We start from the raw sequence: 27,662 nt of genomic DNA on the forward strand, positions 1-27,662 counted from the left end.
AGTTAAGCATATATATTTGTCAAATTCTTTTAGGAAGCATATATGAGTTGTTGTGTGTCCACTACATATATATATATATATATATATATATATTAATTTATACTTTATTTTTAATTTAAATTCTTCACTTATTAAAAAGTTAATTAAAAAATAATTTGCTGATGATTTAATATGTAAAATACTAAAATACATTGATAATAATATAATCGTACAAGGCATGAGGGGCATTTTTTGTCCAACCAAGAGGGTAAGTATTACATTTGTTAGTTTAAGATGGTAAATGTTATAGAACGACTAGTTCAGGGGACAAAGTGCATTTGATCCATTATAAAATTACAGGATAAATTACGAAAATTAATTCATACAAGACAAAAATGCCATTCCTAAATTGCAGGATCGTAAATTTTTTGTTTTTTCTTTTTTTCATGGAATTTTTGAGTCGATTGGGTGCGCTCCAACCCTTGCCATTGGATGAAGGAAGGGTATAAAAGAACGTGAACATAAACTAAGGTTTATTCTCACTAAGATTTTCCAGCTATACATACCAAGAAGAATTCCTTGAGAAGAAGTTGTCCGAATCCTCAGCCTGCGGATAAAACAGAGTTAACCCTTCACACTCTTGCATGATTCGGACAACGACGACGACGACAACGACGCCGGCTATGCGACAGCGACTGCTGCCTCTGTCCTCACCTTAAAGTACTATAATTTCTCTTATTTGTCGATGTTTTTGGACATGATGCAAAGCTCACAAATCCCAGCATGTAATGAACCACCACCACCTAGTCATTATCATCACCATCAAGAATGGGGTGTGTTCCGAGCAAAGGGACCATCAGCAGCCCAGCAAGGGGGCTTGACAAGTTGAAACGTGAGCATGGTTACATCAAAGGAGAGAATGCAGGGAGGGATGCTAATAGAGGTGGAGAAGGTGTAGGTCGTGGTGGGAACGTCGTGCAGAGTATTCCGGTGAATAAGATTGCTGCTGATGAGCTAGTTGGTGGATGGCCGAGATGGCTCGTTGAGAACGTGCAGGTCGATGATTTGGCCGGCTTGGTTCCCAAGAGTGCCGATTCATATGATAAGCTTGCAAAGGTTAGTAATAAGACTAGGAAAAATTCTACACGAATTAGGTTTGGCCAAGCGAAACCAATTCATAGTAAGTGTGATACACTTGCTCTGTGATTAGTCATTTTTTTTTTAACTGTACACCAACACGACAAGTGTATTGTATGATTCAAGTTTGTTTGAGCCAGGTCTGGACTAGAATTTTCCTAAGACTAGTACTGTAAATTATGCTTGAATATATCATCGGCCCAAATCTTTTGTCAAATTTGCGTGGCAAGTTTTTGCAAAATCCTTTGATGGTTGATTCTGTAAAAGATATTAAGAGGCCCAGAATAGAGCTTAGAATCTTGCTTGTACTTAGAATTACCCTTGTTGACTTTTTTATATAATGCATACTTGTTCTCCATATCTCCTGCCAAGCGTCGTTTCATCTATAGTCCATTTCCAAGTCCTAACCCATATTGGGTGTATAAGATCCTTTTTCGACACAAGAATCTTGACTTGTTTGAAAAACCTCTCGATGTGATGCCGGTTTTTCAGCTTTGTCAACCTTTTGATATAGTATTTATAGGAGAGTTAATTAACATTACAGACCATATATATGATGCCCATATCTACTACCACATGTCATTTTAATTATGGTCCTCTTTCTGGATCCTGACCCAAGTCGGGTCGAGCAAGATCCATTTTCTACACTCAAATCTCGACTTATTTGAAAAAATTCCAGATATGATTCTTGATTTTACCATTGTTAACCTTTGATATAGTATTTATAGGAGTGTTTAACTATACAAATCATCATACAAGTTCCTTATATCTACTACCACGTATCATTTCATCAACGGTCCACTTTCCAAATCCTAACTCGTGTCGTATCCGATGGGATCTATCTTTACAAGTAAATCTTGACCTATTTAAAAAAGTTCTCAATCTTATGCTTGTTCTTTTATTTTACAGATAGGCCAAGGTACATACAGCAACGTGTACAAGGCCAGGGACAAGACGACAGGAAAGATCGTCGCCCTAAAGAAGGTCCGATTCGACACATCAGAACCCCAAAGCGTTAAGTTTATGGCAAGAGAGATCATAATACTGAAGAAGCTAGACCACCCAAACATCATAAAGCTTGAAGGGATAGCCACCTCAAGAATGCAATACAGTCTCTACTTAGTTTTTGATTTCATGCAATCAGACCTCACCAAAGTCATCTCCAGGCCTGTAGGAAAGCTCACTGAGCCTCAGGTCCATTTCTTCCCTTTTCTTATGTTACTCAAATCCAACAAGGTCAAATTACTGAGTAAACTATAGCTACTTTCTTTGAGATTTGGCATAATTGCGAATACTTTTTTATTATTTAAAAATTATAAATATTTTTCTCAAATAAAAAATAATTATGTAGTCCCTAAATGGTGATGTGGAAATTACTATTTTTACCCTTATTAAGTTTCTTCTTTTTTTTAAAAAAAAATATTTACAAAATGTAAAAGAAAATTGAAGGGTGGATAAAATAAATAATTCATAATGGCATATTAGTCCATAAAATTATTTTAGAAAACTTTTAGAAATATATAAAATTACAATTTATAATCTGAAAGAATATTTTTGTCTGTATACGATAAAAACTGGATAGAAACCTGACGAGGGCTAACGGAATAGGCAAATTGTTATACGAACGTTAAAATCGAGTGGGTATTCGTAATTTTTAAAAAACTAGAAGATGAATGAAAATCTAACGGGGGCTAACGGAATAGGCTCGTTGTTATATACATGTTAAAGTTAAGTGGGTATTTGTAATTTTTCAAACAATGAAAATATATTTGTAATTATCTCAAACCTCATATAAGATGACTGTAATTTACCTAAAATTATATATATGTATATATCAATAAAATTTATTTTTAAAAATCATACAAGATCGCAGAAAAGGGGGTGTGTATTACAACCCCGATAAAGTTTTTTTTTTTTTTTTAATTTTTTGGGGGAGGTTTCATTTTGAAAAAGATAGGGGTATTTTACTAATTATCACTTGTTTGAGAAATCACAAATACCCTCTCAAATAGAAAAAGATTATGTAGTTTTTAAACGGTGATGTGAAAATTACTATTTATCTTTGTTGATTTTTAAAAAAAAATATAAAAAATATATGATGGTGTGTAAAGTAAACAATCCATAGAGCATATTACTCTATAAAAATACTTTTAAAAAATTTCAAAAAATATGTAAGATTATAATTCATAATCCATTAATGATATTTTGGTCAGGTCATGACAATGTTGGATGAGAACCTAACAAAAATTAACGTAATGGATTCGTTGTTAGACATATGTTAAAAATGAGGGGGGAGGGTATTTGTAATATTCTAAATAACGAATATATTTTTATAATTATATCAAATCTCATGAAAGATGATTATAATTTATACTTATTTTTTTTACGAGGGATGTTATGGACATATTCCACATAAGAGGGGCGCTTGCATTTTTTCCCTAAATAAAATTGAGAGCCTAAAAGCTGTTCGACGAAATGTGTAGGTGAAGAGCTACATGCAGCAGTTGCTCTCAGGACTGCAGCATTGCCACGAGAGGGGAATCCTGCACAGGGACATAAAGGCATCGAACTTGTTGATCGACAAGAATGGGGTGCTGAAGATTGCAGATTTCGGGCTGGCAAATTTCTACAAGAACAGGCCAAAACGTCCCCTTACAAGCCGGGTTGTGACGTTATGGTATAGAGCTCCTGAGCTGCTTCTTGGCTCGACGGATTATGGAGTTGGGATCGATCTCTGGAGTGCCGGATGCCTTCTGGCAGAAATGTTTGTGGGACGGCCTATTATGCCTGGTCGGAATGAGGTACGAGTTTTGTTCTTTGTTTGATTTTTTTTTATCGATCTTGAGTGGTCGATGTTGAAAAGGATATAACTCTTATGATAATCTGAATGTTTAAACTTTTAGGTTAAATGATCGTTTAATATAGTATCATATGTAGACCAAACAAGAGCTATTGGGTTCAAATTTCATTGTCATCCATTTATTACCCCCGTGATATGTGAAATGAGCAAAAAAACTCCATTTTTGGCATAATTATTATTAATATTAAGGCAAATTACAATTATCTACTATGATATTTAGTATAATTATAAATATTCTCTCATTATTTGAAAAATTACAAATACCCCACTCAAATAAAAAATAATTATTTATCCCCTAGACACTGAAATGAACATTATTAGTTTACCCTTGTTGAAATTCTTAAAAAAATAAAAAAAAACTATTTGATAAAATTAAAAAAAAAATAAGAGGTGGGTAAAATAAATAATCCATAAGAAATATTAGTCCATAAAAATATTTTAGAAAATTTTAAAAATATATAAAATTATAATTCTTAATCCAAAAGGGCGTTTTGGTCAGTTCCCCACAAAAGTTAAATGGAAATCTCACGGATGCTAACCAAATGAGCCCGTTGTAAACAGACGTTAAAAAAATCAAAAGATGTTTGTAATTTCTCAAATAACAGAAAAATAATTATAATTATATTAAACCTAAATAAAAGTGTTTGGAATTTACCCTTATTATTATTATTATTTTCCAAAAAAATTCAGATTGAGCAGCTTCATAAGATCTTCAAGCTATGTGGGTCGCCATCAGAAGAGTACTGGAAGAAAGTAAAGCCGCCGGCCACTTTCCGGCCGCCGCAACAGTATAAGCCCAATTTCAAGGAAGCATTTCCCAACTTTCCCAATTCCGCTTTTGCCCTTCTCGACAGACTTCTCTCTCTCGACCCTGCGTTTCGTGGAACCGCTACTTCTGCTCTCCAAACCGAAGTGAGTTTTCTCTTTTTTTTATTATTAGCCATTGCATCATGTAATTTCTACGTGTAAATAATAAATAATTTTTAATATTTTAAAATATATTATAAATAAAAATAAAATATATAATTCAGCCTAATAATTTGAACCCAAATTTGCCCCATTTCGATCAAACTAGGGAAGGACCCTTTAGGGGCGACAAATAAGTTCGATCAGCGAACTGACTCGACTAGAGCTCCTTGATGAGTCGAGCTCGAGTTAATATATTTCTATTCAAAAGCTCGCGAGCTCTATTTTTTATTTTTATATATTTAAATACACATATAATAGTATATCAAGTAAAAAAAATAAAATATTTATATCATCATAAAAGTATGTGTTTCAATATCTATCTAAAAATAAGCAAAATCAATAATTTAGTATTTTGTGTAAATTATTATTTAATATATATATATATCATAGATTTGAATCTTATTGTTATATTTTAATATCAACTATATAATTTCTAACAATTTAAGATATTTCATATATTTGTATCAAGATTATGTGTACGTATTGAATATTTTTATGTGCTATTTTACTAATATGTACCACTAAACTAATATTACTCGTATATTAAAAATAATATGAAGTTGTATATTCCTCAAATAAAATTAAGTTAATTTAAACATATGCTCTATAATTTTACAATGATAATAATAATTATTATTATATATTTTCTTATTTTTATTAATTATGATTAATTTATCTCATAGTTGAAGAAAATTAAGAGATATATTTTTGTTAGATGAAAAATAACTTGTACTTGTTAATCTAATATAATTAATAAATATTATATAATTTTTATTTTAATTATTATTAAAAAAAATTAACAACGTTGTTGAATATGCATAGACTGTCTAATAATTGCAATTTTAAGAGCAATCCCTAAGTAAAAATTATGATTTAAGATAATGTGTGTGTAATTAAAGTATTAATTTCTTTTATATTATTGATATTTTTATGTTACACAGTTCTTTACGACAAATCCGTTGCCCTGTGATTTGTCCGATTTGCCCATCATAGTATCGGAGGACGACAAGCCAGTCCAATCCATGGAAACTAGAAGGTAAAATACGCTGTTTTTTAAAAAGTTAGGAATACACATATATATATATATATACGGGCTGTCGTGACACGTTATTTTTGTGTGTATATAATAAATAATTATTCATATTTTAAAATATATTATAAAAAAATTAAATATATATATAAACAAATAAATCATATTTCAAGAAAAGAAAAAGAAAAATAAACAAACAAACAAACAAACAAAAAAGCAACGGCCCGTCATATTGTCATACGAGTATAATTATCATATTTAAAAATTGATGCAATGATATCATTAATCCCTATTAATGAGTGCAGAGGATTTTTTTTTTTTTTTTTTTTTTGTGGTAGTATATATAAATATATATTCTTTTCATAGAAAATGGCATATTAATAGACAAAAAAGCTTTAATATTTTTTTTATAAATTGTTCTTTAATTATTAAAAAACTATAATACTTTTTAAGAAAGTGGGAAGTTAATATTTAAAATACTTTTTTTAAAAAAAAAATCTTTACATTATGTAAAAAACAAACCCATATTTTTTATTAGATAAAGAAATAATTTTTTAATGAAACCTTAGTTGGCTCTTTCTCCACATATGGTGATAAATATGTGGCAAAAAACATCTTTATATTCTTTCTAATTAAATATAAAGGGATAATTATCATTAATTTATACAAATTATATATTCCTATTTTTTTTTTATAATTATAAAAACTATTCCTAACAATAAAAACAGGGCAAATTGTGTAATATTGTTGACGTTTTCGAAGGTTGTACATGTAATTTTTTAATAAATAGGGATAATTTGATGAGTGTATGCATAATTTTTTTGAAAATATATGAATTATTTGTGTAGATAAATTATATATAGATAAAAAAGTATAACTGTAATTATCCCTAAATTTAATTAAAGGAAAAGGATATTTAAATTATAAATAGTAGTAATTTATAAATATGATACATGTATTTTTAAGATAGATGGAACTTAGACATTCTTTGCAACATGGAGACAATAAGAGAGTGTTATTACCATTACTTTTAGGGTAAATTACCAATACCTTTCTGATTTTAATGACCGTCTAACAATTAGTTCAATCCATTAGGTTTCCGTCCATTTTTATGATAAATTGACCAAAATGCCCTTGTGGATTAAAAATTATAAGTTTATTTATTTTTTAAGCAAAGTATTTTTTTATGGACTAAGTGGATAATTTTTTCATCCAACCTATTTCATTTTTTATAAGTTTTAAATTTAAAAAATAAAAAAAATACAGTAAGAGAAAAGTTGATAATTTTATACCTCCATCCAATGATTACATAATTTCATCAAACATGAGGGGGGTATTTATAATTTTTCAAACAATGAGGGAGTATTCGTAATTATACTAAACTTCATAAGAATTCGTAATTTACCCTTACTTTTATCATGGGATTAAATTGTAGAAAAAGTTATAAGTAATTTATGATAAAAATTGAGGGTTTTGAAAATACGTGCGGAATGTGGAAAAACGTAAACTAGGGTAAGTTCCAAAATTTGGTAGGGAGTTACTTAGGATGAAAATAAGCACTTATTAGCTTATCGTTGAAAATATGTTGAAAAAAGTACTTTTGTTCCATAACTTCTGCTTTTGAACAGCTAAATTAAGTTGATTTTAAGATAAAAGCTATAAGCAATTCCGTATCAACTTTTAGAAGTTACCGATAAAATTATATATTTTAAAATATTTTTTTTAAATACTCCAACTTTAACTTTTTTTTTTTTTTTTCACTTTTCACTCTTGTTTTCAAATATTCCAAACTTGTACTACTGATTTAAAGCAAAAACTATAGCAAAAGCACGTATAGTTTTCAACTTAAATAAATTTATTTTATGCAATTAAAAGTAAACAATAAATTAAAACACACTTTTCAATTTATTTTCTTCTAAAAATAAGTTTGAATAAGCGCTTATTTTAAGAGTTGCAAATACCGTTTTATAAGTTATTTTTATTTATTTTAAAAAATAAATTTAACTTGATATTGAACTACTTTACCCGTGTTATAATAATTTGATCCTTTTCTAATTTATTCTTCTATCTTGCACATTTAAATTAAATATTGAAATTTCTAAATAATTTAACATTACTATTATTTACAATTTCATAATCTGAATAATATTTTTTATATTTTATTTGCTATATTATTTGATATTATTCCTATTACAATTATCTATTTATTGTGAGAACAGAATGTCCATATTGAAGCAAAGATCTCAGAAAATCCATGCAACTCATAGAAGAAAGGTCTCCTTCACTGACCTCATTGGAGATGCTCTCTCTGCCAAACAGGTCAGCTTCTCTTATTTCAGTTTTTTTTTTTTAAATAAATTCAAATTTTAGTTTGATTTAAGTTTGATCAGACTTAAACCTGTCATATAATTGATTCGGTCCGATTGAATTTAATTTGGATAAGAATTAGAGCAAATTTCACTTGGACCATTTTTCCCAAAATAGCTTCAAAATTGCACTTATACCCCCTTTGAAAATTCACTATTTTACATCTAATCCCATTTTGTTATGGTTTGGATGAAAAATGCTGATGTTAGCAAAAAAAATTTACTCAAATTTTTAATTTTATCCCTCATTTTAATATTTTCATGTAATAATTTTGTACTTATAAAGAGATACATTGATCCCCTTATAAGTATAAAAATATACATAAAAATGTTAAATGAGGAGGCTAAAAATTAATAAATTTTTGTTTTTGTGGATGTCAGCATTTTTTATCTAAACCCAAACGAAAGAGGGTCAAGTGTAAATAGTAGAACTTTTGGAGGGAGTGTAAGTGTAATGTTGAATTGTATTGGGAAAATATGTTATTTTGCATTTTCAGAAAGAGCTTAAGTGTAATTAATTCTAGAAATGATTACACTCATCTCACTTGAGGTTTTGTGTTGTTTGAAAAATTACATTTAGCATCCTTGAAGTTTGCTTCTGTTTAACAAATAAGTTCATCCGTTAGTAAAAATTCACCGAATTTGTTGATATTAAAAAAAAAAATTATATTTATCCTCAATTGACTTACTACTGATTTATTGCAGGTCAAACAAATCTTTTTATAATAAAATTACCCTCATACATCTTTACGTGTTAATGCATGTGAGGAGATATATCTTTATCGCTATAAGGGAGTTCAGTAGAAAAAAAATTGTTTGACCTGCAACAACTCAGTAATAAGTCAATCGAGCGTAAATATCAATTTCCATTCAGTTTTTTTTTTTTTTTTGTTTACATCAGCAAATTCAATGAATTTTGACTAACGGAAAGACTTATTTGTTAGACGGAAGTAAACCTCATGGATGCTAAATATAATTTCTCAAACCACAGGAGATCTACATGTAATTACATAAATCCTTAGGAAAGTGAGTGTAATTATCCCGTAATTCTAAGCAATTAATGAAAGCTCACGAACGTGATGTTAGAGAGAGTACAACCAGCACGTGAGGGAGCGTATTTAGATATATTAAATGATTAATTTTTTTAAAAAAAATTAAATTTTTAGATGGTGTAGTCGTTCAATATGCACATTGTGCAGCTTTTTTGTGATGGCAACCTTCATCATTTAAGCAGGAAATTCGCACGACAAGTAACACCCAAAGCCAAGATATGTCGATAGGCAATAGTTCAATCAGTTCGTCGTCCATTGCAAAGGCAAACAGCGGCCAAGAACTCCCACCGCGATCGCCTACTCCAGCGTTCCGTTCGCAGCAGAATCGATCTGCTAGAACTGAGGCACACCCCAATGCTCTCAAGAACATCAAGAACTACCCTCTCTTACTGGCTTCTTTAACTGAGGCTGCTCACCACCTTGAAGAGAGCAATTCAAGCCTCTATCGCAGGTCGATTTCAAATATTGATTTTAGAAATCTTGATCTGGAAAAGATCTCAAAGCTGTTTGGGTTAGAAGATAACTTGGCTCAACGATGAGAATCTTTATTCAAATCGAGTCTGGCCAAACTGAATCATCGTATTATGAGTGTGTTGTGCAGTCATGTAATAGTTCATCCACCAATCACTTGGCAAGTCTGATGTTCTCACCATGTGATTGAGTTCAATTTGACTGAGATTGGTTCAAGGCTAGAATTTCTTTTTAGGCGCGATCAATGATGTGATTTAAATAAATAAATAAAGTCTTCGTATTTAATTTTACTCAAATTCGTATGGTCATTAGCCAATGATGTTGTTATTGCATATAGTACGACTTTACTACGTTTCTTGATTGATTTAAGCATATATATTTGATCCCATTTACGGTTATATAAGAGAAATTTGAGCGCTCGTAAACATAAGAACATTATGCTAACAGCATTTGTAATAGCTTTTTGTTCTTATTTTATGCACATATTTTACATTCATCCTCTTAAGGTTGGATCTCATGACTCTCGTTGCACAAACATCGTTTATTTATTATAAAATTATCAGTACACTCCTTAAATTATAATACTTTACATCTACATTCTTTTTGGGGCAAAAAACTTACGAATACACCTCTTCAAAGAAAATATACTAATATGTCATACCAGTAGTTGTCAATCGACTTACTTCTGACGATGGTTTGAGCTTACTTCGATGGTGTACGTGTTTTAGCCGCCGCCACCCTCCTCTTGATGTTCGAATCATCCCCCAGCCTACCGAAGCTATACGATTTGGCACGACGTCCAAAGTTGAGTCGGGCTTTTGCATACGAAGACGAGTAGTAAGGGAAAGATTTACTCTTCTCCACAATCATCAAGAGATCTCATGTACAAATTTGAGATAAAGAAGTCAAAATTCAATTGCATTTTATACCAGAGAGAGACTGGTCAATATGGAATTCATGCAATATAAATGCGTGTATTATTGGTTCTTGGACGACAGTCCCGCCACTATTTGTATTTTCATTTTCAGTTTTCGAAACAATAACTAAAGTGAAAATATATTTACTTATATATATTCTCATTGAAATTGTATTATTTCGGTTCAATATAAGACACAATTTTATTAACTAATGTAAATACATTCTGATTTCACATAAAAATTTATACAAAATTGTAAGTACATATTTTTATAAAAATTATAAATAAAAACACAAACAGACAGGCCTACGTTTCTTACGTAAATTGGGGTTGGATTTCATATTCGCATGCCTCGGTATAAAATTTATGTCAATTGTATATTTAGAGAAATTCTTGTGTAACATGTATATTTGAAGTATATTATGAAATATGACTTCGTGAATGTTTAAGCATAAGGTATTAATTAAATGAGTTATTTTAGTTAATTCATTGAATGCACTGCCAAATGATTGAATTACTTTATTAATTATACAAATACCACTAGAAAAATAATTAAATATAATTAAATGATTATTTTGTGTTGGGTATTTATGCTTCAACGGATGTTCAAAGGATCGTAATCAACTATTACAGATTTATGGGTTTTGAACCTTTAAATAATACAATCACAATTTACAAAAATAATAATTATTATAGTAAAGAATAAGAATGAAAGAATGCAGCAGAAATATTCGGCTCAGGGAGCTAGAGAACTGGAGAAAGTTGTTCCTATTTTCACCAAGTTTTATTCACTCAGAACCAGCCACAAAAGGTTAAACCAACCACTTAGGATATCACAAAAATGCTTAAGAACACGAAGTATTTAGGAAGTGGGCAAAGGATATCATCATAAACAAATAGCCCCATGGAAAGAAAATTCTATGAGGTGTTTGCAAGACTTCTGCTTGGGAAAAAGTTTGAGAAAATTGTAAGTTCAGTGCTGTGAGTCTTTGAAAAAAAAAAAAATATTGGAGTGCTGAGGATAAAATAATCGAGACAGACTTCAAAGTACTAACAATATCACCAAGAATTTGCAAAAATTAGTGGAGAAAAACTTATAACTAATTAGGCATAGATAGTACACCACAAACACTCATCCCAGCTTATATACGCAAAAATAAACCATTGCAGTCCCTTACCATGTGAAAGGTACAAACAAGAGATTAAGCAACTTTACCGTCTTGACAGGTAGAAATGTACACCATCTGGCAGAAAAAATCTTCATTTGTCTGCTACATGAAAATGCAAGTAAAAATGGAAAGAATAACCTTCATCTATAATTTCCTATAAAGCAAGTATAGTATTTTTTTTTCCCAGTAGATAAATGCCATGGACATACTCATCATGCACCATATGCTTTGCTGCATTATTCTGTACTTGGTAAGAAATATTCAGGGAGTTGAAGCGGAAACATTTATCCCTGCTTGAAAGTCTCGGGACTAGTCAATTTTCTCATAGAACAGCATACTGGCATTTGCATCCAGAACATCTTTCTCTGAGACGCTATGCACTTCAGAATCCGAAATACAAAACCATTGCTCGATCGTGGATTCTAATAGAGCAACGGGATCTTCGTCGCCTAACCTGGCTGTCACTTTTCTGTAAACAGTGTAGTGCCCGCCCCCGCTGCTTCCAAAGTGCTCCACAACGGAAAAGAGACGGTATGTCTGACATCGTTGTGGTGGGGAAGGGAAGTTGGCCTGCGAAGTAAGGAGCATGCTTATATGAGAACAGAGTAGGATAACCGATAATGTTTCTTGTACTTCCATATGAAGTACAAATGAAGTTACTTTAACTACAGGCCTAAGAGATACCATGTGGATGTTGGTGAAACCTTGGTAGTGCAATAACGAAGAATATAAAAGGATGACCTCTGTTTGGAGTAAGTGTAATTACTGATACACCCCTCCCTCGTTGAAATTATGAACACCAATGTTCTAAGTTTCAGTTCTTTAAATTACCTTATAATTATCTCCCCTTGTGCCTATGTTCCCAGATACAGCACATTAACATCCTATCAAATTTCTAAACATTACCACTTGTTCAGACAATATGAGGTGGTATGAATTTGAATGAGAGGTTTTGGTAATCTGAAAGGGGAACTAGTCAGTAATTATACTAACGAGATATTATTGAATTAACCTTTCATGCAAACCAACATTCAGCAAAAAAGTAGGAATATCAACTCATTTTTGGTCACATTCTTTGCAGATATAAGTGAGAGGAGTATAGACGAGGATGAGAAGCTAACATGTTTATCAGCACATCTTGTAGAATCAAGCCAGCTAGGTCCCGACTCAGAAGCTGTCAGACAAGGACCATTCCCGACTAAGGTGGCACTTCTTTCTTGTTTCTCTACTATCTCTGATGCTGAGGAAATGCTTTCAACTCTGCTGGCTTTGGAACTTGGCATTCCTGGAGCAAGGAGCATATTTTGATACTTGGAATAAGTGAAGGACCTCAATTCCCTACTACTGTGACTCAACAGCCCTGATTGTGAATTTGCCTCCATACTTTTTAATCCCACTCCAGTGTTCATGAATGAAGATAAATCCAACATCAGAGGAAAAGAGACATGACCCTGGAAAGACAGAACAGTATATAACTACGCTATAGAAAATGAAAAAATTGCAGCACACTATAAAACAATATCAAGTGAAAAAGCTTTTACAGGGATTAGGTTGGAATATTTTATAGCAATTCTAATACATAAATCTTAAGCATATGCTAACAGGAAGTAGAATAGTTAACTGCATATAGGCAAGAGCAATAAGAGATGACTATGGGAAAGTACCAGAAGTTTTACTGATTGCCCAAACATGTTATATGAAGCCCGTTGCAGATGAATGCATAGAATCTGCGAATAAAAGAATTGTGTTAAAACAGCAGGAAGTGGTAGACAAATGCGTTTAAAAGAAAACAGTACGATGAAAAATGGTTTTCAGAGAGAGATAATGCAGTTTATCTTCTGGTTTAGTTCCATGTGAGCAGTAACCTTAGCTGGTTATCGTGTTAACAGAATTTTGGTAATTAGTGAGAACACTTGAGATTGATCAATAATATGTCAATCTTTTCTTTGCCGACCGCCATGTTGTGTATTTGCTTTTCTTGTATTTCATTCTTCAGATTTAGTCAACAGCAGAACAGCAAGTCCTCTACCATAATTGTAACTAAGTTGGTAACAGAAACACAGCAGAACAGAACAGCAAAGACCACAATTTCTTCATTTTCTTTCTTTTACAATATTCTGAGTTGGCAACAGAAACCAAACCACCAGATAAAATGACATTTATTGAGAAGATATAGCAATATTCAGTCAGTTCCTTCGTTTGTTCTCTCTTTCCTCTCTCTTTTACATTTTAGTTTCTATCAAGTATCACCCCTTTTAGGCGACAGTTGAGGGCATTGCCGTACCTCCATCACACCTTGTAATCAAAACGGTCATTCACAGGAGAGCGACAAAATTATGCACCAATCCAAGAAACAAAATTATATGATAGAAATAGTTTCTATGGCTAAAATATGAAAGGAAAAACTGTTTTGAGTTTTTATTAAGAAACGTCCTAGCATTTACCCAATTTTTGGGCTCATATACAACATTTAGAATTTGACTGCATATTTATGTCTTAAATAGGGATTAGTTTCCCGAACGGTAACATTCTGCTTTTCAAAGTTCCAACTGCTGGATATCAATAGATCAATAACCACCCTCATTCTGATACCAGCATGCAAAACCTAAACTATCTACAAGAAAATGAAGATGTCACACCTTTGGACTCCGCGCAATACTCAGCTGCTTGAAAGTATGACAAAAACGATTTGACCACGGAAATGCTTCAAGGGAAGAGAGAGTTTTGCACTCACAAGAATCATTCTTATTACACTGTCGGAGTTTTTCAATGTCTGTCTGCAAGATACAGAGCAGCATTACTTTGGAATATCAAATGAGATAAAATTCACTTAATATGAAGCAAGTAGAGAAACAAGTGACTGAAGTTTGCAGTAAATAGAATATGAAAAAATAAAATCCCGGATAAGGGTCGGAGGTTCAGAACTTAGCTTATGCAAGTGAAATGTAGAAACAAAAATTTACCTTATCTTCAGCTAATCCAGACAGATAGTCGATTGCAGCAGTATGCCAACAGTTGCTACAGCAATAATTCTCAACAAGTTCTGCTACAAAAAATTTCTTAAGGCAATCCTCCAGGGTACATCCAGCCCTCTAAATTTTCATAACAAAAATATTAGCATTTGCTGGGGTCAAATAACAGAGGATTATGAAGAATGAATGAGAAAATTGTAAACATACAATTGTACCATCACTGCTGAGTGGAGGTGAAAGGTGTAAACTGTGGAACAGTTGAAAATCGAGAGAGATCTGTAGAAGTAGAGAGAAGTAAATAAACGAAAAGAGTAAAGCTAACTGACTGAAAGTAACACCTCTAGCTTTAATAGTCTAGAATAAAAGTTCATGAACAAATATTGGTAGGTTTACGGTATAATGTTGTTCAGTTATTCGAATTATTTATTTGAACTGTAAATCTTCACATGGAATCCCACCACTACCTGATTACTGCTATTGCAGAATGTACATTCAACTAATCAAATATTCACTCAATTTAATAAGGTGACATGAGAAATCTGAACAAAAATCAATATTCTTACTAGTACCATTCAACCTGAAACGAACAGCTTCGGCAAATTAAGATGCTGCCAAGAACCCCATCAAAAGGCTTAAGAAAACTGCGACTCCATCTTTGCCATTCGTTTTCCTCTTCATTGCTCCCTGTGATGAGAATCCTCCCGTTGGGCAATGCAGGCAAATCCGCTAAATAGCTTTTCACGGGTACACAATATTCTGATATTTCATCTCTCAATGAAGACAGAAGATGAGAAAATGCTTCCTCAGCGTCCTACAGTCAAACGAAAATGAGATGTGCAACACTCCTATATTGATAAAGACATACAATGCTGATGAAAAAAGCACCTGCTGCCTGGTTAGATTGAAATTTGGAATATAATGGTCCATCACAAGCATCAACTTCCTAGGACTCAGCACGGTTCTTTTATGCCGAACGGTGCATAATTCTGCAATAAATAATGATGTCCATCAAGCCGTGCTGTCTATACATATTAAGTATTAATGAAAGAACTGCAAATGGACGACATATTGAATAACTGAATGGGCAATTAATGGATTTGACCAAGAGTGCTTCATTTCTAAAAATTGGAAATCTAATTACTTGATTAGATTGTCATCACTTTTTGAAAAGGCAATGACACCATAAACCAAGTCCATAAAATAAAAGAGTGCACTCTTTTAACTACTAAAATTCTAAAATTCAACAGAGTGGCCATAAGCATACGAATAAAGGTGATCACCATCATCAGCATTTCATACAATGTTAAAATACCGTAATCTGTTGGACCCTATACATGTACAAAATGCAAGCACAACTGAACCAGCAAATGACATACTGAAGGCACTTAAACAAGCAATCGCAACAATCCAATTTCAAATTATGAGTACACAAACATAATCCACTGACCTTCAACCAGTGAAGTCAATGCATTAACAAGTGGTATAAGTTCATCTCCTTCAACTGATGATGACCCATACTCCTCCAACATTTCCCCAAGATATTTCCGAAAGCTTGAACAGCTTGCCAAAGCCTATACAGTCAAAGTAAAACAAAAACATAAATTAATTCCGAAAAATAAAAATACTTTAGGCAATAACAAGCAACTCAACATTAACACACCCCAATTCATCAAATAACCACCCATAACAAAATTCAGCAGCAGGATTCAGAAAATACAAGAAAACAAGAAAGACTAAGAGAACAACACACAAACTAACTTAACGAGACAATAAAATTAAAGAATCAACTTTCACCTGCAAAACAACATTCAAGAAACAATTGTTTCCAAGATTTTCCAATCCCGGGACAGCCCAAAACCTGGAGGAAACTCCGTCTTGATCTGAAGGAGTGAAGTTGATAAATCTTTTAGCTTTTATAACCAAAATTACACCAACAGCGCCCAATACGCCGGCAGAGACTGAGAATTTCAGGCCAGAACTAAAAACCCAGTTTATTTTAGACCTATGTCGGGGTTTTTGAACTAGAGAACTGAGCTTTATGCTCTCTGGGATTTTCATTCAGTCAAGAAACCGCTACAGTTATTCCGCCGTCGCTTAATCGCCGTCCCCAAGTGTTGAACGAAGTTTGAGCTCCTCAAGCCACCCTTTCCGTTCAACTGAGTATTATTATGAGCATGAATTTTTCAATTCACTCCCTCAAAACTGTGGTTAATATATGTTTTTGCCTCCTCAACTGACTAAATATGTATTAAATTTTGCCTTCTAATGTGAGTAATTGACACTTTGCACCCTCAAATAGGCTCTATTACCATTTTGCACCCTTAAATTTAAACTTTTGCATTTTACACCCATCAATTAGTTCATATTTGGCAATGTGCACCCTCAAAGTTTTGCTACTCGTTTGTAGGAATATTGAAGTGGTAAATATCACTTTTTGTCTCTTAACTATGTCATTTATTCAAAGTTGATCCCTCACGCTTTGCCCTCATTATACTTAGTCCCACAATTCCATCAAATTTTGTTCTGGCTTAGGCACTTTTGTTGGAAAGATGATGATCTCACCAATGAGCTAGACACACTTCTCGTTTTTTTTACTCACCTGAAAGTTTAAAATTTTACTTGAAAGTCAATCAAAGATAAATGCACATGATGCGCCAAGTGGAAGTCGAAATAAGCAAAAGAAAAAAGACAAGAAGCAATAAATCTTCTTGTTGTGGTCGAATAATGTTTGGAGTATTTGCTTTTAAATGATGTTTAGAATATTTTCAAGACTCCTTTTATGTATTTGATAACATAACTTTTATGCAGCAAGTAAGGTTCGTTTATGACTGTAATTGATGGTGTTGTGTTTATGACATTGTTTGGCTTTTGGCTAAATTTTGATTGGTTATATTTTTAATTTTTTGCTATCATGATAGGTAGAAATTTTATAAAAACTTAAGATATTTTCAGGATGATTGATTTTGGTATTTTTCAGCATGATTTTGAAATATCTTTTAATAATTTTTTTTATTTCATTGTTATGTTTAAGAAACTTTTTTTTTTCAATTTAAAAGACTAGGAATGTGTTTGGTTACTTGGGGAGACCACTAGGAGTACGTAGAAAGGACGGGACCCCGAAAAATACCCATGTCATAAATTGATTTTATTTTATAAATATCACAAAAGACTAGTAAATAATAATACTTACTCAGCTTCTGTTGCTGCTGAAACTATTTCTTGAAAAAATGATAAATTTATATAAAATAATAATATTAAATGTTTGAAATGAAAATCAATTTTTTGATGTGTGTAGAAGAATTAAAAGTATTTTTATGCCCAACATACTTGTCATAGTCTCTAATTTAATTGTTTTGTAGTATTAACTCCAAATAAAAAAATTTAATATTTTTCTAATATGGTAAAATTGGGTAAAAAAATTGTCTTCTTAATTAGAACTAAAAAGACATATTTTCATAGTCTTTTTACAGGATAAAATTATATTGTTACTAATAACATGAGGTACACTTTGATTATAAAGAATAAGATATTATATTTAAAAGGATTACTTATATTTTGACCCCTTTAAAAATCTAAAATTAAAATTACACTTGCATCCCTTCCGAAAAATCATTGTTTACACCTGGCTCTGTCGTTAGGTTTGGACGAAAAATACTGAAATTAGCAAAATATTACATATTTTTTTTAATTTTACCTCTTATTTAACATTCTTGAGGAATAATTTTGTATTTATAAGAAAAAAAATTGTAATGATTCATTAACCTCACTTCATATATAAATATTGATAAATGGGGGGCAAAATTAAAAATCTATGTAAAATTCTTTTGGTAACGCTGATATTTTTCATTTAAACCCCAATAGAGAGAGGTCAGGTGTAAACGGAGCATTTTAACAGGGGTGTAAGTACAATTTCAAAACTTCTTTAGGGAAAAGTGTCGTTTTGCATTATCGGATGAGGTCTACATGTAATTAGCCCTATTTAAAATGATAATATGATCAGAAAAGAAGCAAAATAAAATGCAAATGAAATATTATAATTTAAAATATATATGTAGGCAAAAAACAACCCATTAAATAGGATTAATTTGGATATCTGAGCTACTAAAGTATAGTAAACACGACCTAAGAGGATATCAGAAGACCTACATTCAAGAACAATTAGTCATTATGGTACACAATACTTACACGTATTCAATCAAATGACGACAGGTTTTAAGAAAAGAAACAATGACTAAAAGTAGAATAAGTGATACACGTGCGAAAATATATGGGATAAACATGATTGTAATTGATGATTAAAAAATAATGTTGACCATTTGGAAAAAATAAACAAATATATTGGTATAGATATGTAAGGGTATAGTGTCGATATTTCAGATTTGGTGTTGTGTTGTCGCAAACCGACTGTCATTATTTGGGCCGACGAATAACTTGCCTTTTCCTTTCCCTTTTTGTTTTGGGCCGAGAATTACCCAACAGTCCACATTTACACTATGGGCCACATTTATCAACCCAACAGGCCCATGATCCACTTATCCATATGGGCCCAAACTTCCAGATACTTCCATCCACAGTAAAACCCTAGAAAAACCCTAACTCCAACATTTCTATATAAATCTCTCTCTCTGCAATCCTTCCTCCATCTGCAATATCTTCTGTGTTTATTAATCCCGCTGATTTCTTCGGATTCATTGTGTTTATGATGGTTGATCATGATTCGGTGATAATTGTGTATGAATTTCCTGAAATTTTCGGTGTCAATGATGAAGAATTCAAGGCCGGTTTCTCAAAAACATTCGCAGCGGCCGCCTAAGAACTTTCGCCTTTCGCCGGGCTTGAGAGTTTCTGCTGCTCCAATCCTTCCTTGGATGTCTGAGACACTTTCGATCTGTTGGAGTACGTATTCTGCTATGAGTTTTCTCCTGATTTTCTTTTGTTTTTTGGTAGGTTTTTTTCTTTCTTTTAATTGGTGATCGGGACTTCAACGTCTGCCCCTCTAGCGTGAAAAATATGACTAGAGTAGCTTGAGGGATGAACAAGTCCCTCAGATTGAAGATCTCATCCATCCGTCACTTTGTCAGCCATTTTCATTTAGTATTTTGCTGGCCATATAGGATGGAAAATATATTTGGTGCGTTTTATTTTTCATTAAGTTATTTAAGATTTTTCCTTCTTCAAAATCAAATTTGGATTGATGATATCGGTGATGACAAATCCGAAGGCTTGTTTCTCAAAACATTCGCAGTGGCCGCCTAAGAGCTTTCGCCTTTCGCCGGGCTTGAGAGCTTGTGCTGCTTTTATCCTTCCTTGGATGTCTGAGATTTTCTTTTTCATTTAATTTCTATCTGATTCAACAAATTCATTTCATTGTGTAAGAAATAATCATCTCATTTAGTTTGTTTACTGCAATTAATTTTTTTTAAGTTCAAAACTTCATTATCCGAATGCTATAAAAGTTCGACTGTTGAGTAAATTTAATCTTTCAAAAATTAGTTGCATAAGTGAAATGAAGGATTATGGGTTCTGGGATGGAGATTAGAGAAAAATAAAGTGGAGTTTTAGTGTGGAATGGTGTCAAAACGGATTTGGAATGATGCAAACATGGCGATAACATTCTTGGCTACATTATTGAAGATTGCAAGAGATATGTTGTGCTAGAAAAGACCATTCCAATGATAGAATTCCTGTCTGGGCAACTCTATTTTGGAGGACAATTCGGTTTTTTTAAACTCCATTTGAATGGATGATTGTATGACTTGTTGAATTAACAATTTGAAAGAATGATATCAGAAAATGCATGCATTTGTGAGTAATTTTTCTTAAAAGGTTAAATTTCAGAAGAATATTACAAGTAATTGCAACGATGAGTTATCATTCCATATTAAGCATATTAGATATTTCACCTTAAGCCCAGTTTACTTGGAGGATTTAATAACTTGGAGTATGATATTAAATGAAAAATAAGATTATTCTTTATTATTTGAACGATAAAAAGTCCTGTAGAATTAGTTAGATGTTAATTTATATGTATTATAAAATAGAATATATTTTATCAAGTGTCTACTTTGAAGGATTCACATGCTTTTAATAAAATAATTATCTTTGAGTTCTTGATTATAAAATTTAATAGACAACAAAAGATTAATAATAATCAAGTAATTATTTTAAAATTGATAATTACAATACTAAAATAAAATAATTATTTTATTATCATTACTATTTTATTGCTATAATTATTTATTTTTGTAATTATTATTATTATCATCATTATTATTATTTATTATTATTAGGTCAAATTTTAAGTGTACTATAGTCATTTATATTTGGTGCAAGTGTGGGGGAGAAATTATTAAAAAAATATTATAAAAAATTTAAGAAATGCAGTGAATTTGAAAGGTTTAGAATTTTGAGTGGCATGGTATTTTTAAAATGCGGTGTCACAATTTTCTTAAAAAAAAAAAATCTGTTATTGGGTTGTTGATTGATTTGGTAAAAGAAAAATGATTTCAATTTAGTCACTATATTTGGGAAATACTGTGACACAATTTATAATAATAATAAAAATAGTTCTTCCATAGATTTTGAAAAAAAAAATTGTGTTCAAAAGCAGCTTGCAAAATGCAGGCTGGTTTTGTGATAGTGTCACTGTGCCATTGTTGGTTGAACCAACGGTGGCACAGTGAAACTATTGCCTCGTGAATTTCATTGCAACTTACATTTATTTAAATGTGAGCTGCAATCACATCATTGCACACAGTCGAGAGAAAAATTTCTCACAACTTAAAATGTGTGAAATTTTGTAGAGTGTTAAAGAAGAAGAAAAATTTTGAGTGATTAGGGCTAATTTTGGTTCTATTGATACAAATATGGACAGTTAATCATCGGTCGGAAGATGTGTTTGAAGCTTCGAGTACAACTTTATACTTACGATGTGGTGTCATATCTTTTTTTTTTTTTGCGTTTTTCAACTAGTTCTACGTCATACTCGTGTTTTGCAAGTGTTCCAGAACATAGGGTTTTATGGTGTTTTACGGTGTGGGCATATTGAGATTGACACTACCTAATAACTGCATTAGTCGAGAGATGTCGTCCCAAAAAGCATACTTTTAATTTCTCAGTTGGCGAGGCAACTGTAACAGTGCAGGACATCGCCGTCATCTGGGCACTCTCGGTGGAAGGTAATCTTATTACCGGGGTAGATACAAGGTATAGTAGCTAGCAGTGACAAAATTATTGTCATTAATGGTTGGGTTGATTGCCAGATGAAAATGCTTTCAAATGGTCTAAAATAAAATGGCAGTAAAATATGTTTACGAAGATAGCTCGTTCGAGGCTGTATTACAAGAGACACGTATATATGTCATGTGCATCATAGTTGGGGTATTGTGTTATGATGCTGCGGGGAATACCATGTCGCTGTTGTATCTACGGCATATGGAGAACATATATGAGGAAGATACCTTAAATTGGGGTTCAGCAATGTTGGCTTATCTATATCAGGAGTTGTGTACGGCACCACGAGGGAAAATTAATGTTGGTGGTGCCATACAGTTATTACAGATATAGGCATGGTCCCGCATCATAACGCTTGCACCCATTTTCTCGAATGATACTGCAAATCTAGTGCCAATCATAATGGATTTTGAAAATATCATACCTATCCCTCCATATATTGCATGGTGTGAATATTTTTATTTATTTATATAGTCATAAAGAATTTTGATTTCTATTATTTTTTTAAATTTGGATTTTAGGTGGATGTATCATATATCTCGTACGCATACAGCGCACAATGCTTTACACATAATGAGAATATGTTGGATCTTATGCAATCAATTAGGTACATCGTTGTGATTGTTTTTTTACGTATAGTGTATTTTTATGAGATTTTTTTAAATTTCCTCGCGAGGTACATCAATTTTGTTTATATCATGTCTGTTTGAATCTTAACAACACATTCAAGAACATCCCGTTGAAGAATCTATGTTGGAGAGTTGGAGCAGAAGTAAATTCTGTACATTTGATAGAATAATGGAATAAATCAAAGCGTTGAACGAGGAAGCATATAATTAGTTGGGGAGAATTGAGAAGACCCAATTAACGTTGTCGTATGATGGTGGTTGGAAACTGGTATTCTAACTACAAACATATTAGAGTGCATAAATGGAGTGTTAAAAGGTGCCAGACGCTTACCAATAATGGCTATTGTGTAGATAATGTTATCTCGCTCAATGCAGTATTTCATGCAATGCTCAACATGGTGTAATCGTATAATTAATGCATATCAACAATGGGTTGAATGGGCTAATTTTGCTTTCAGGTTATTCGAGGCTCGACAGGCTGAGGCAGTATATCACATTGTTCAGAAGTTTGACTATAACCAACAATCTGCCTCAGTGCTGACACTGAGCTTGACCGGGCAGGGCTCCCATAGTTGTGTCGTAAAATTGAAGCATCATATGTGTTCTTGTGGCAAATGGGTTACACATGGAATTCTATGTTCACATGCAATTCAGGCATGTCGGCATTTTGGGGTAAATTTTATTTCTCAATATTACAATTACAAGCATATAAGAAGATATATCAAGGGAGGTTTGAGCCTATATATGGTGAAGAATATTGGGATCCCGTTGATTTTGAACTTGTGCACAATCCCACAGTGCGAGCTCGTCGAGGTTCGGGTAGGCAGGTATCTACCCGAATACCGAACGAAATGGATAGACCAAAAGTACGTGCTCGCTAACAATTTCAGGCTCGTCAAGCTCGGGAATAATGTAAAAGATTTGTTATGTATTAGTGTTTATGAATAAAATATGATATAATTGTATCACAACATTGTGCAATATATTTACAACCGTATGCAATATTTTTATGCTTTTCGTATGTATTACACAATTCTAGTAATGCCCCCCAGTGCCATAGCGTGGATGTCTTCTGTTTCTTCGAGGCGGATTATCATCTCTGTGGTCACTAGGCGTGTTCAACTCGGTGCCTTCGAATGGCACTGGTGATGCAACGTAGTGTCTTCGGACTTTCAGGTTCACATTATGTGTATAGTCATCATGAACAAATAGCATGTATGGAGCATCTGGAGTGTAAACAGTAGATGGACCTGCTTTCGAGTAAATACTTGATGGTCCAGCCTCTGTGTAAACAGTAGATGGCCCTTGTTCTGTAAACACTTGAGCGGCCAGCCTCTGTGAATGTGCTGCCACGAGTTGTCAGTCGGTCCGACTCGAACACTTGGATATCGTGCATTGAAAAAGTTCATAATTTCACGTCCTATCGCACGGGCTTGCATTTGAGTTTCTCTCAATGACTGTTGATTATTTCCAAAATTTTCACAGTCTATTACTAGCTGCTCCATTCTATTGTACTGGTAAAAAAAATCGTATCTCGGTGTAATCATTATGCTAAAAAAACTGAATAATAAAAAATACAAAATGCTTACCACATATTCCCAATCACAGGTGTCAGTTGGTCGATAACCCGACGTGTTTGTTGATACCAGTTCATATAGTTAGGAACGGTATCACGACCGCCTCTAATAATGGGTCCCTCCACTACCTGTGATTGCACATCGTTCTATTTTACAACATAGTTTGAGTGAAACGTTGACCAGTCTAAGACTTGACGTCTCTGCCTGTCTATTGTGTGCAAGCGGCATTCATTTACCAATGGGTTTGGAGGGATGTCTTGCACATAATCAAATTGGCGGAGAACCCTCTTTGGGTGATGCATCTTCACCAGTGAATAATTAATCAATGGACAACATATATTCTATGGTGTGCGAGTTGCATAAAATGGAGAATGCAGCCACATCGGGTGCATTACCATCATACGGAGTCTAAATAAATTACAATATCATACAACGCAATCAATATTTTTTGAGAAAATTTCATAAAAATACACTATACATAAAAAAACAATCGCAACGGTGTACTTCATTTGATTACATACGGTCCAACATGTTTTTTTTTATGCATAGAGCATTGTGCGCCGTATGCATACGAGATATATGTGATGACCATTTAAAAGCAAACTTTAGAAAAATAATTGAAATCGAAGTTCTTTATAACTATATAAATAAATAAAAATGTTCATACCGTGCAACATATGGAGGGATATGTATGATGTTTTTAGGGTCCATTATGGTTGGCACTAGATTTGCAGTATCATTGGAGGGAATGGGTGCAGTGTTATGATGCGGGACCATGCCCATATTTATAATAACTGCATGACACCGCCAATATTAATTTTTCCTTGTTGTGATGTCATAAACAGTTCCCTATATAGATAAGCCAACACTGTTGAACCCCAATTTGAGGTATCTTCCTCATGTATGTTCTCCTTATGCCGTAGATACAACAGCGACACAATATTCCCTGTAGCATCAGGACACAATACCCCACCTATGATGCACATCGCACATATACGTGCCTTCTGTAATACAGTCTCGAATGGCTATCTTCATCACAAGTATTTCAAGTAAATATTCATGTAATACTGTCAGTTTTATTTTGGATCATTTGAAAGCATTTTCATTTGGCATAAAACCCAACCATTAATGACAATAATTTTGCCACTGCTGAGTATTATACCTTGTATCTACCTTGGTAATAAGATTACCTTCCACCAGGAGTCCCCAGATGATAGCGATGTCCTGCAGTGTTACAGTTGCCTCGCCAATCGAGAAATAGAAAGTATGCGTCTCGGGACGCCATCCCTTGACTAATGCAGTTATTAGGTGGGTGTCAATCTCAATATGCCCACACTTTAAAACATCCAAAATCCCAATATTCTGGAGCATTTGCAAAACACGAGTGTGGTGCGGGACTAGTTGAAGGACGCAAAAAAAAGATATGTCACCGCGTCATACGTATAAAGTTGTATTCGGAGCTCCGAACACATCTTTCGATCAATTATTTAACTGCCCATACAACATACTCGTATCAATAGGATCAAAAGCAGCCATAATCACTCAAAATTTTTTCTTCTTCTTTAACACTCTACAAAATTTCACACCTTTTGAAAGGTGAGAAATTTTTCTCTCGGATGTTAAGTTTTCTCTCGGGTGTGTGCAATGGCGTGAATTGCAGCTTACACTTATTTAAGTATGAGCTGCAATGCAATTCACGGGGGAATAGTGTCACTGCGCCACTGCTGGTTGAGCAGTGACACTGTCACAAAAGCAGCCTGCAAAATGCAGGCTGCTTTTGACCATAATTTTTTTTTTTGAATTTTGTGAAGATAGCGGTTCTTTAGCTATTTCTTTTTTTTATTATTATAAATTGTGGTTGCCGCGTTTCCTAAACGCGGTGACTAAATTAAAATTATTTTTATTTTTTTTACCAAATCAATCACTGCGAATGGACTATATTTGTAACTTTACCTCTATTATGTTGTATTTATACGCCCAAAGTAACTAAAAGGTTGAGATAAGTACATTTTGTTTTCAGAATTTGGGTGGATATACACTTCCCCTGGGTAAATTAGAGCTCCTATGGAGTGTTAGGCGAAAATTCCTGCGTTTAAGAGAGTGATTTCAGTAGAAAGTTGGAAGTTGTAAACTAAAAGTTGATAGTTATTTGTAAAAAAAGTGAAAAGTAGATTAAAGTTAACTCGGATAGTATTTGCAAGGAAATCGCTTCTTAAATAAATTAATTGATAAAGATTATTTTATATATATGCATAAAAAATAGGAGAAATTATTTAAAAAATGCAGAAAAAAAAAATTAGAAAAGTGACGTGAATTAAAAATATTTAGAAAAGTAAGTGGCAACGTGGTGCCACAATTTTCAATTAAAAAAAAGAATGAATTTGCTATGTCGCCGTGGTAAGTTACCACGGTGACATAGATTTAAAAAAAAAAAAAAATTTAATAGCCACCGCGGTAAGCAACCACGGTGGCAATTATATTTAAAAAAAAAAAAATTTAATCAGCCACCGTGGTAACTGACCGCAGTGGCAGTTATATTTAAAGAAAAAAAATAGAGAATGAGCCACCGCGCTAACTGACCGCAGTGGTTCATTTTTACCGTTCAAATTTTTAGTCTCTGACACCGCGCTATCTTAGCCCGGTGATAATCAACTTTTCTGCATTATTGTCTGTGACACCGCGATTGCTTATCGCGATTTTTTTAGCTATATAAATTAGACGCTATTCTCACATTCATACACACTGAAAAATCGAGAGAAGTAGCTTCAAAAAATTCAACATTCAGTTTCTTATCCCTTAAACTCTCAAAATCAGCCTTCGAAAAATTCATACACCACCATACCTCGCAATTCTTCTCAAATTTCTTCACTTTTTATTTGAAGATTTACAATTGAAAAGGCGTATAGTAAGTTATTTATTAAATTTTTGTGTCATTAGTTCCTTTTAAGTATCTTATTATATTATCAAAAAAATTTATATTGATGTGTATTTTATTTTGTTTTGAAGATATGGCGGAGCAAAACACCGTTGACATTGTTATATATTTTGGAGGTCAACAAATCAATTCGAATGGTTCTGTAAGTTATGATCGTCCTCCACTCAGATTCATGCAAATTTCTTGTAGTACTACATTTGCTGAGTTAGAGTTAATTTTGTATGAAGAAATTGGTATGTACAGGAATAATTTTAAATTGCATATATTCTTTAAATACATAACATTTAATTTTGGCCAAAGGAATGAGATGTTGTTGGCAATTAAAAAGGATAGTGATATGTAACTTTTTTTAAATCCGGTGAATAAA

The 27,662-nt window shown here is 32.8% G+C and overlaps 2 protein-coding genes and 3 non-coding genes across 5 annotated transcripts; 4 read left to right on the forward strand and 1 right to left on the reverse strand.

Moving 5' to 3' along the window:
- The first annotated feature begins 807 nt into the window (after positions 1-807).
- On the forward strand, positions 808-10,199 carry LOC105178428 (putative serine/threonine-protein kinase At1g54610). Its single transcript, XM_011101889.3, has 7 exons — positions 808-1,095; positions 2,026-2,310; positions 3,600-3,917; positions 4,667-4,888; positions 5,887-5,981; positions 8,195-8,294; positions 9,576-10,199. The coding sequence occupies exons 1-7, from the start codon at positions 808-810 to the stop codon at positions 9,930-9,932; spliced, it is 1,665 nt and encodes a 554-aa protein (XP_011100191.1). The 3' UTR covers positions 9,933-10,199.
- A 1,650-nt stretch (positions 10,200-11,849) lies between these two features.
- UBP27 (ubiquitin-specific protease 27) lies at positions 11,850-17,138 on the reverse strand. Its single transcript, XM_011101766.3, has 10 exons — positions 16,716-17,138; positions 16,369-16,492; positions 15,807-15,907; positions 15,499-15,732; positions 15,129-15,197; positions 14,913-15,041; positions 14,589-14,726; positions 13,614-13,676; positions 13,071-13,400; positions 11,850-12,519 (listed from the first exon to the last, which is right to left on the reverse strand). The coding sequence occupies exons 1-10, from the start codon at positions 16,977-16,979 to the stop codon at positions 12,259-12,261; spliced, it is 1,713 nt and encodes a 570-aa protein (XP_011100068.1). The 5' UTR covers positions 16,980-17,138; the 3' UTR covers positions 11,850-12,258.
- Positions 17,139-19,676: 2,538 nt separating this feature from the next.
- Positions 19,677-19,801, forward strand: LOC148786931 (small nucleolar RNA SNORD14). Its single transcript, XR_016067644.1, has one exon. It is a non-coding gene; the product is annotated as a small nucleolar RNA SNORD14 (small nucleolar RNA).
- Positions 19,802-19,941: 140 nt separating this feature from the next.
- Positions 19,942-20,047, forward strand: LOC148786932 (small nucleolar RNA snoR99). The gene has a single exon (XR_016067612.1). It is a non-coding gene; the product is annotated as a small nucleolar RNA snoR99 (small nucleolar RNA).
- A 72-nt stretch (positions 20,048-20,119) lies between these two features.
- Positions 20,120-20,244, forward strand: LOC148786933 (small nucleolar RNA SNORD14). The gene has a single exon (XR_016067638.1). It is a non-coding gene; the product is annotated as a small nucleolar RNA SNORD14 (small nucleolar RNA).
- Positions 20,245-27,662: the final 7,418 nt, after the last annotated feature.

The sequence above is a fragment of the Sesamum indicum genome, linkage group LG9 (assembly GCF_026168435.1).
Source record: "Sesamum indicum cultivar Baizhima isolate 11 linkage group LG9, ASM2616843v1, whole genome shotgun sequence".
Taxonomy (NCBI): domain Eukaryota; kingdom Viridiplantae; phylum Streptophyta; class Magnoliopsida; order Lamiales; family Pedaliaceae; genus Sesamum; species Sesamum indicum.

What these genes read in the sequence shown, in the direction of transcription:
- LOC105178428 (XM_011101889.3), top strand. Translation starts at nt 808, where the DNA reads ATGGGGTGTGTTCCGAGCAAAGGGACCATCAGCAGCCCAGCAAGGGGG. An exon ending in TTATGCCTGGTCGGAATGAG is followed by an intron (nt 3,918 to 4,666) that starts GTACGAGTTTTG and finishes AAAAAAATTCAG; the next exon opens with ATTGAGCAGCTTCATAAGAT. An exon ending in CTTCTGCTCTCCAAACCGAA is followed by an intron (nt 4,889 to 5,886) that starts GTGAGTTTTCTC and finishes TATGTTACACAG; the next exon opens with TTCTTTACGACAAATCCGTT.
- UBP27 (XM_011101766.3), bottom strand. Translation starts at nt 16,979, where the DNA reads ATGAAAATCCCAGAGAGCATAAAGCTCAGTTCTCTAGTTCAAAAACCC. An exon ending in TCTTGAATGTTGTTTTGCAG is followed by an intron (nt 16,493 to 16,715) that starts GTGAAAGTTGAT and finishes TTGACTGTATAG; the next exon opens with GCTTTGGCAAGCTGTTCAAG. An exon ending in CAAGATGTGCTGATAAACAT is followed by an intron (nt 12,520 to 13,070) that starts GTTAGCTTCTCA and finishes CTTACTTCGCAG; the next exon opens with GCCAACTTCCCTTCCCCACC.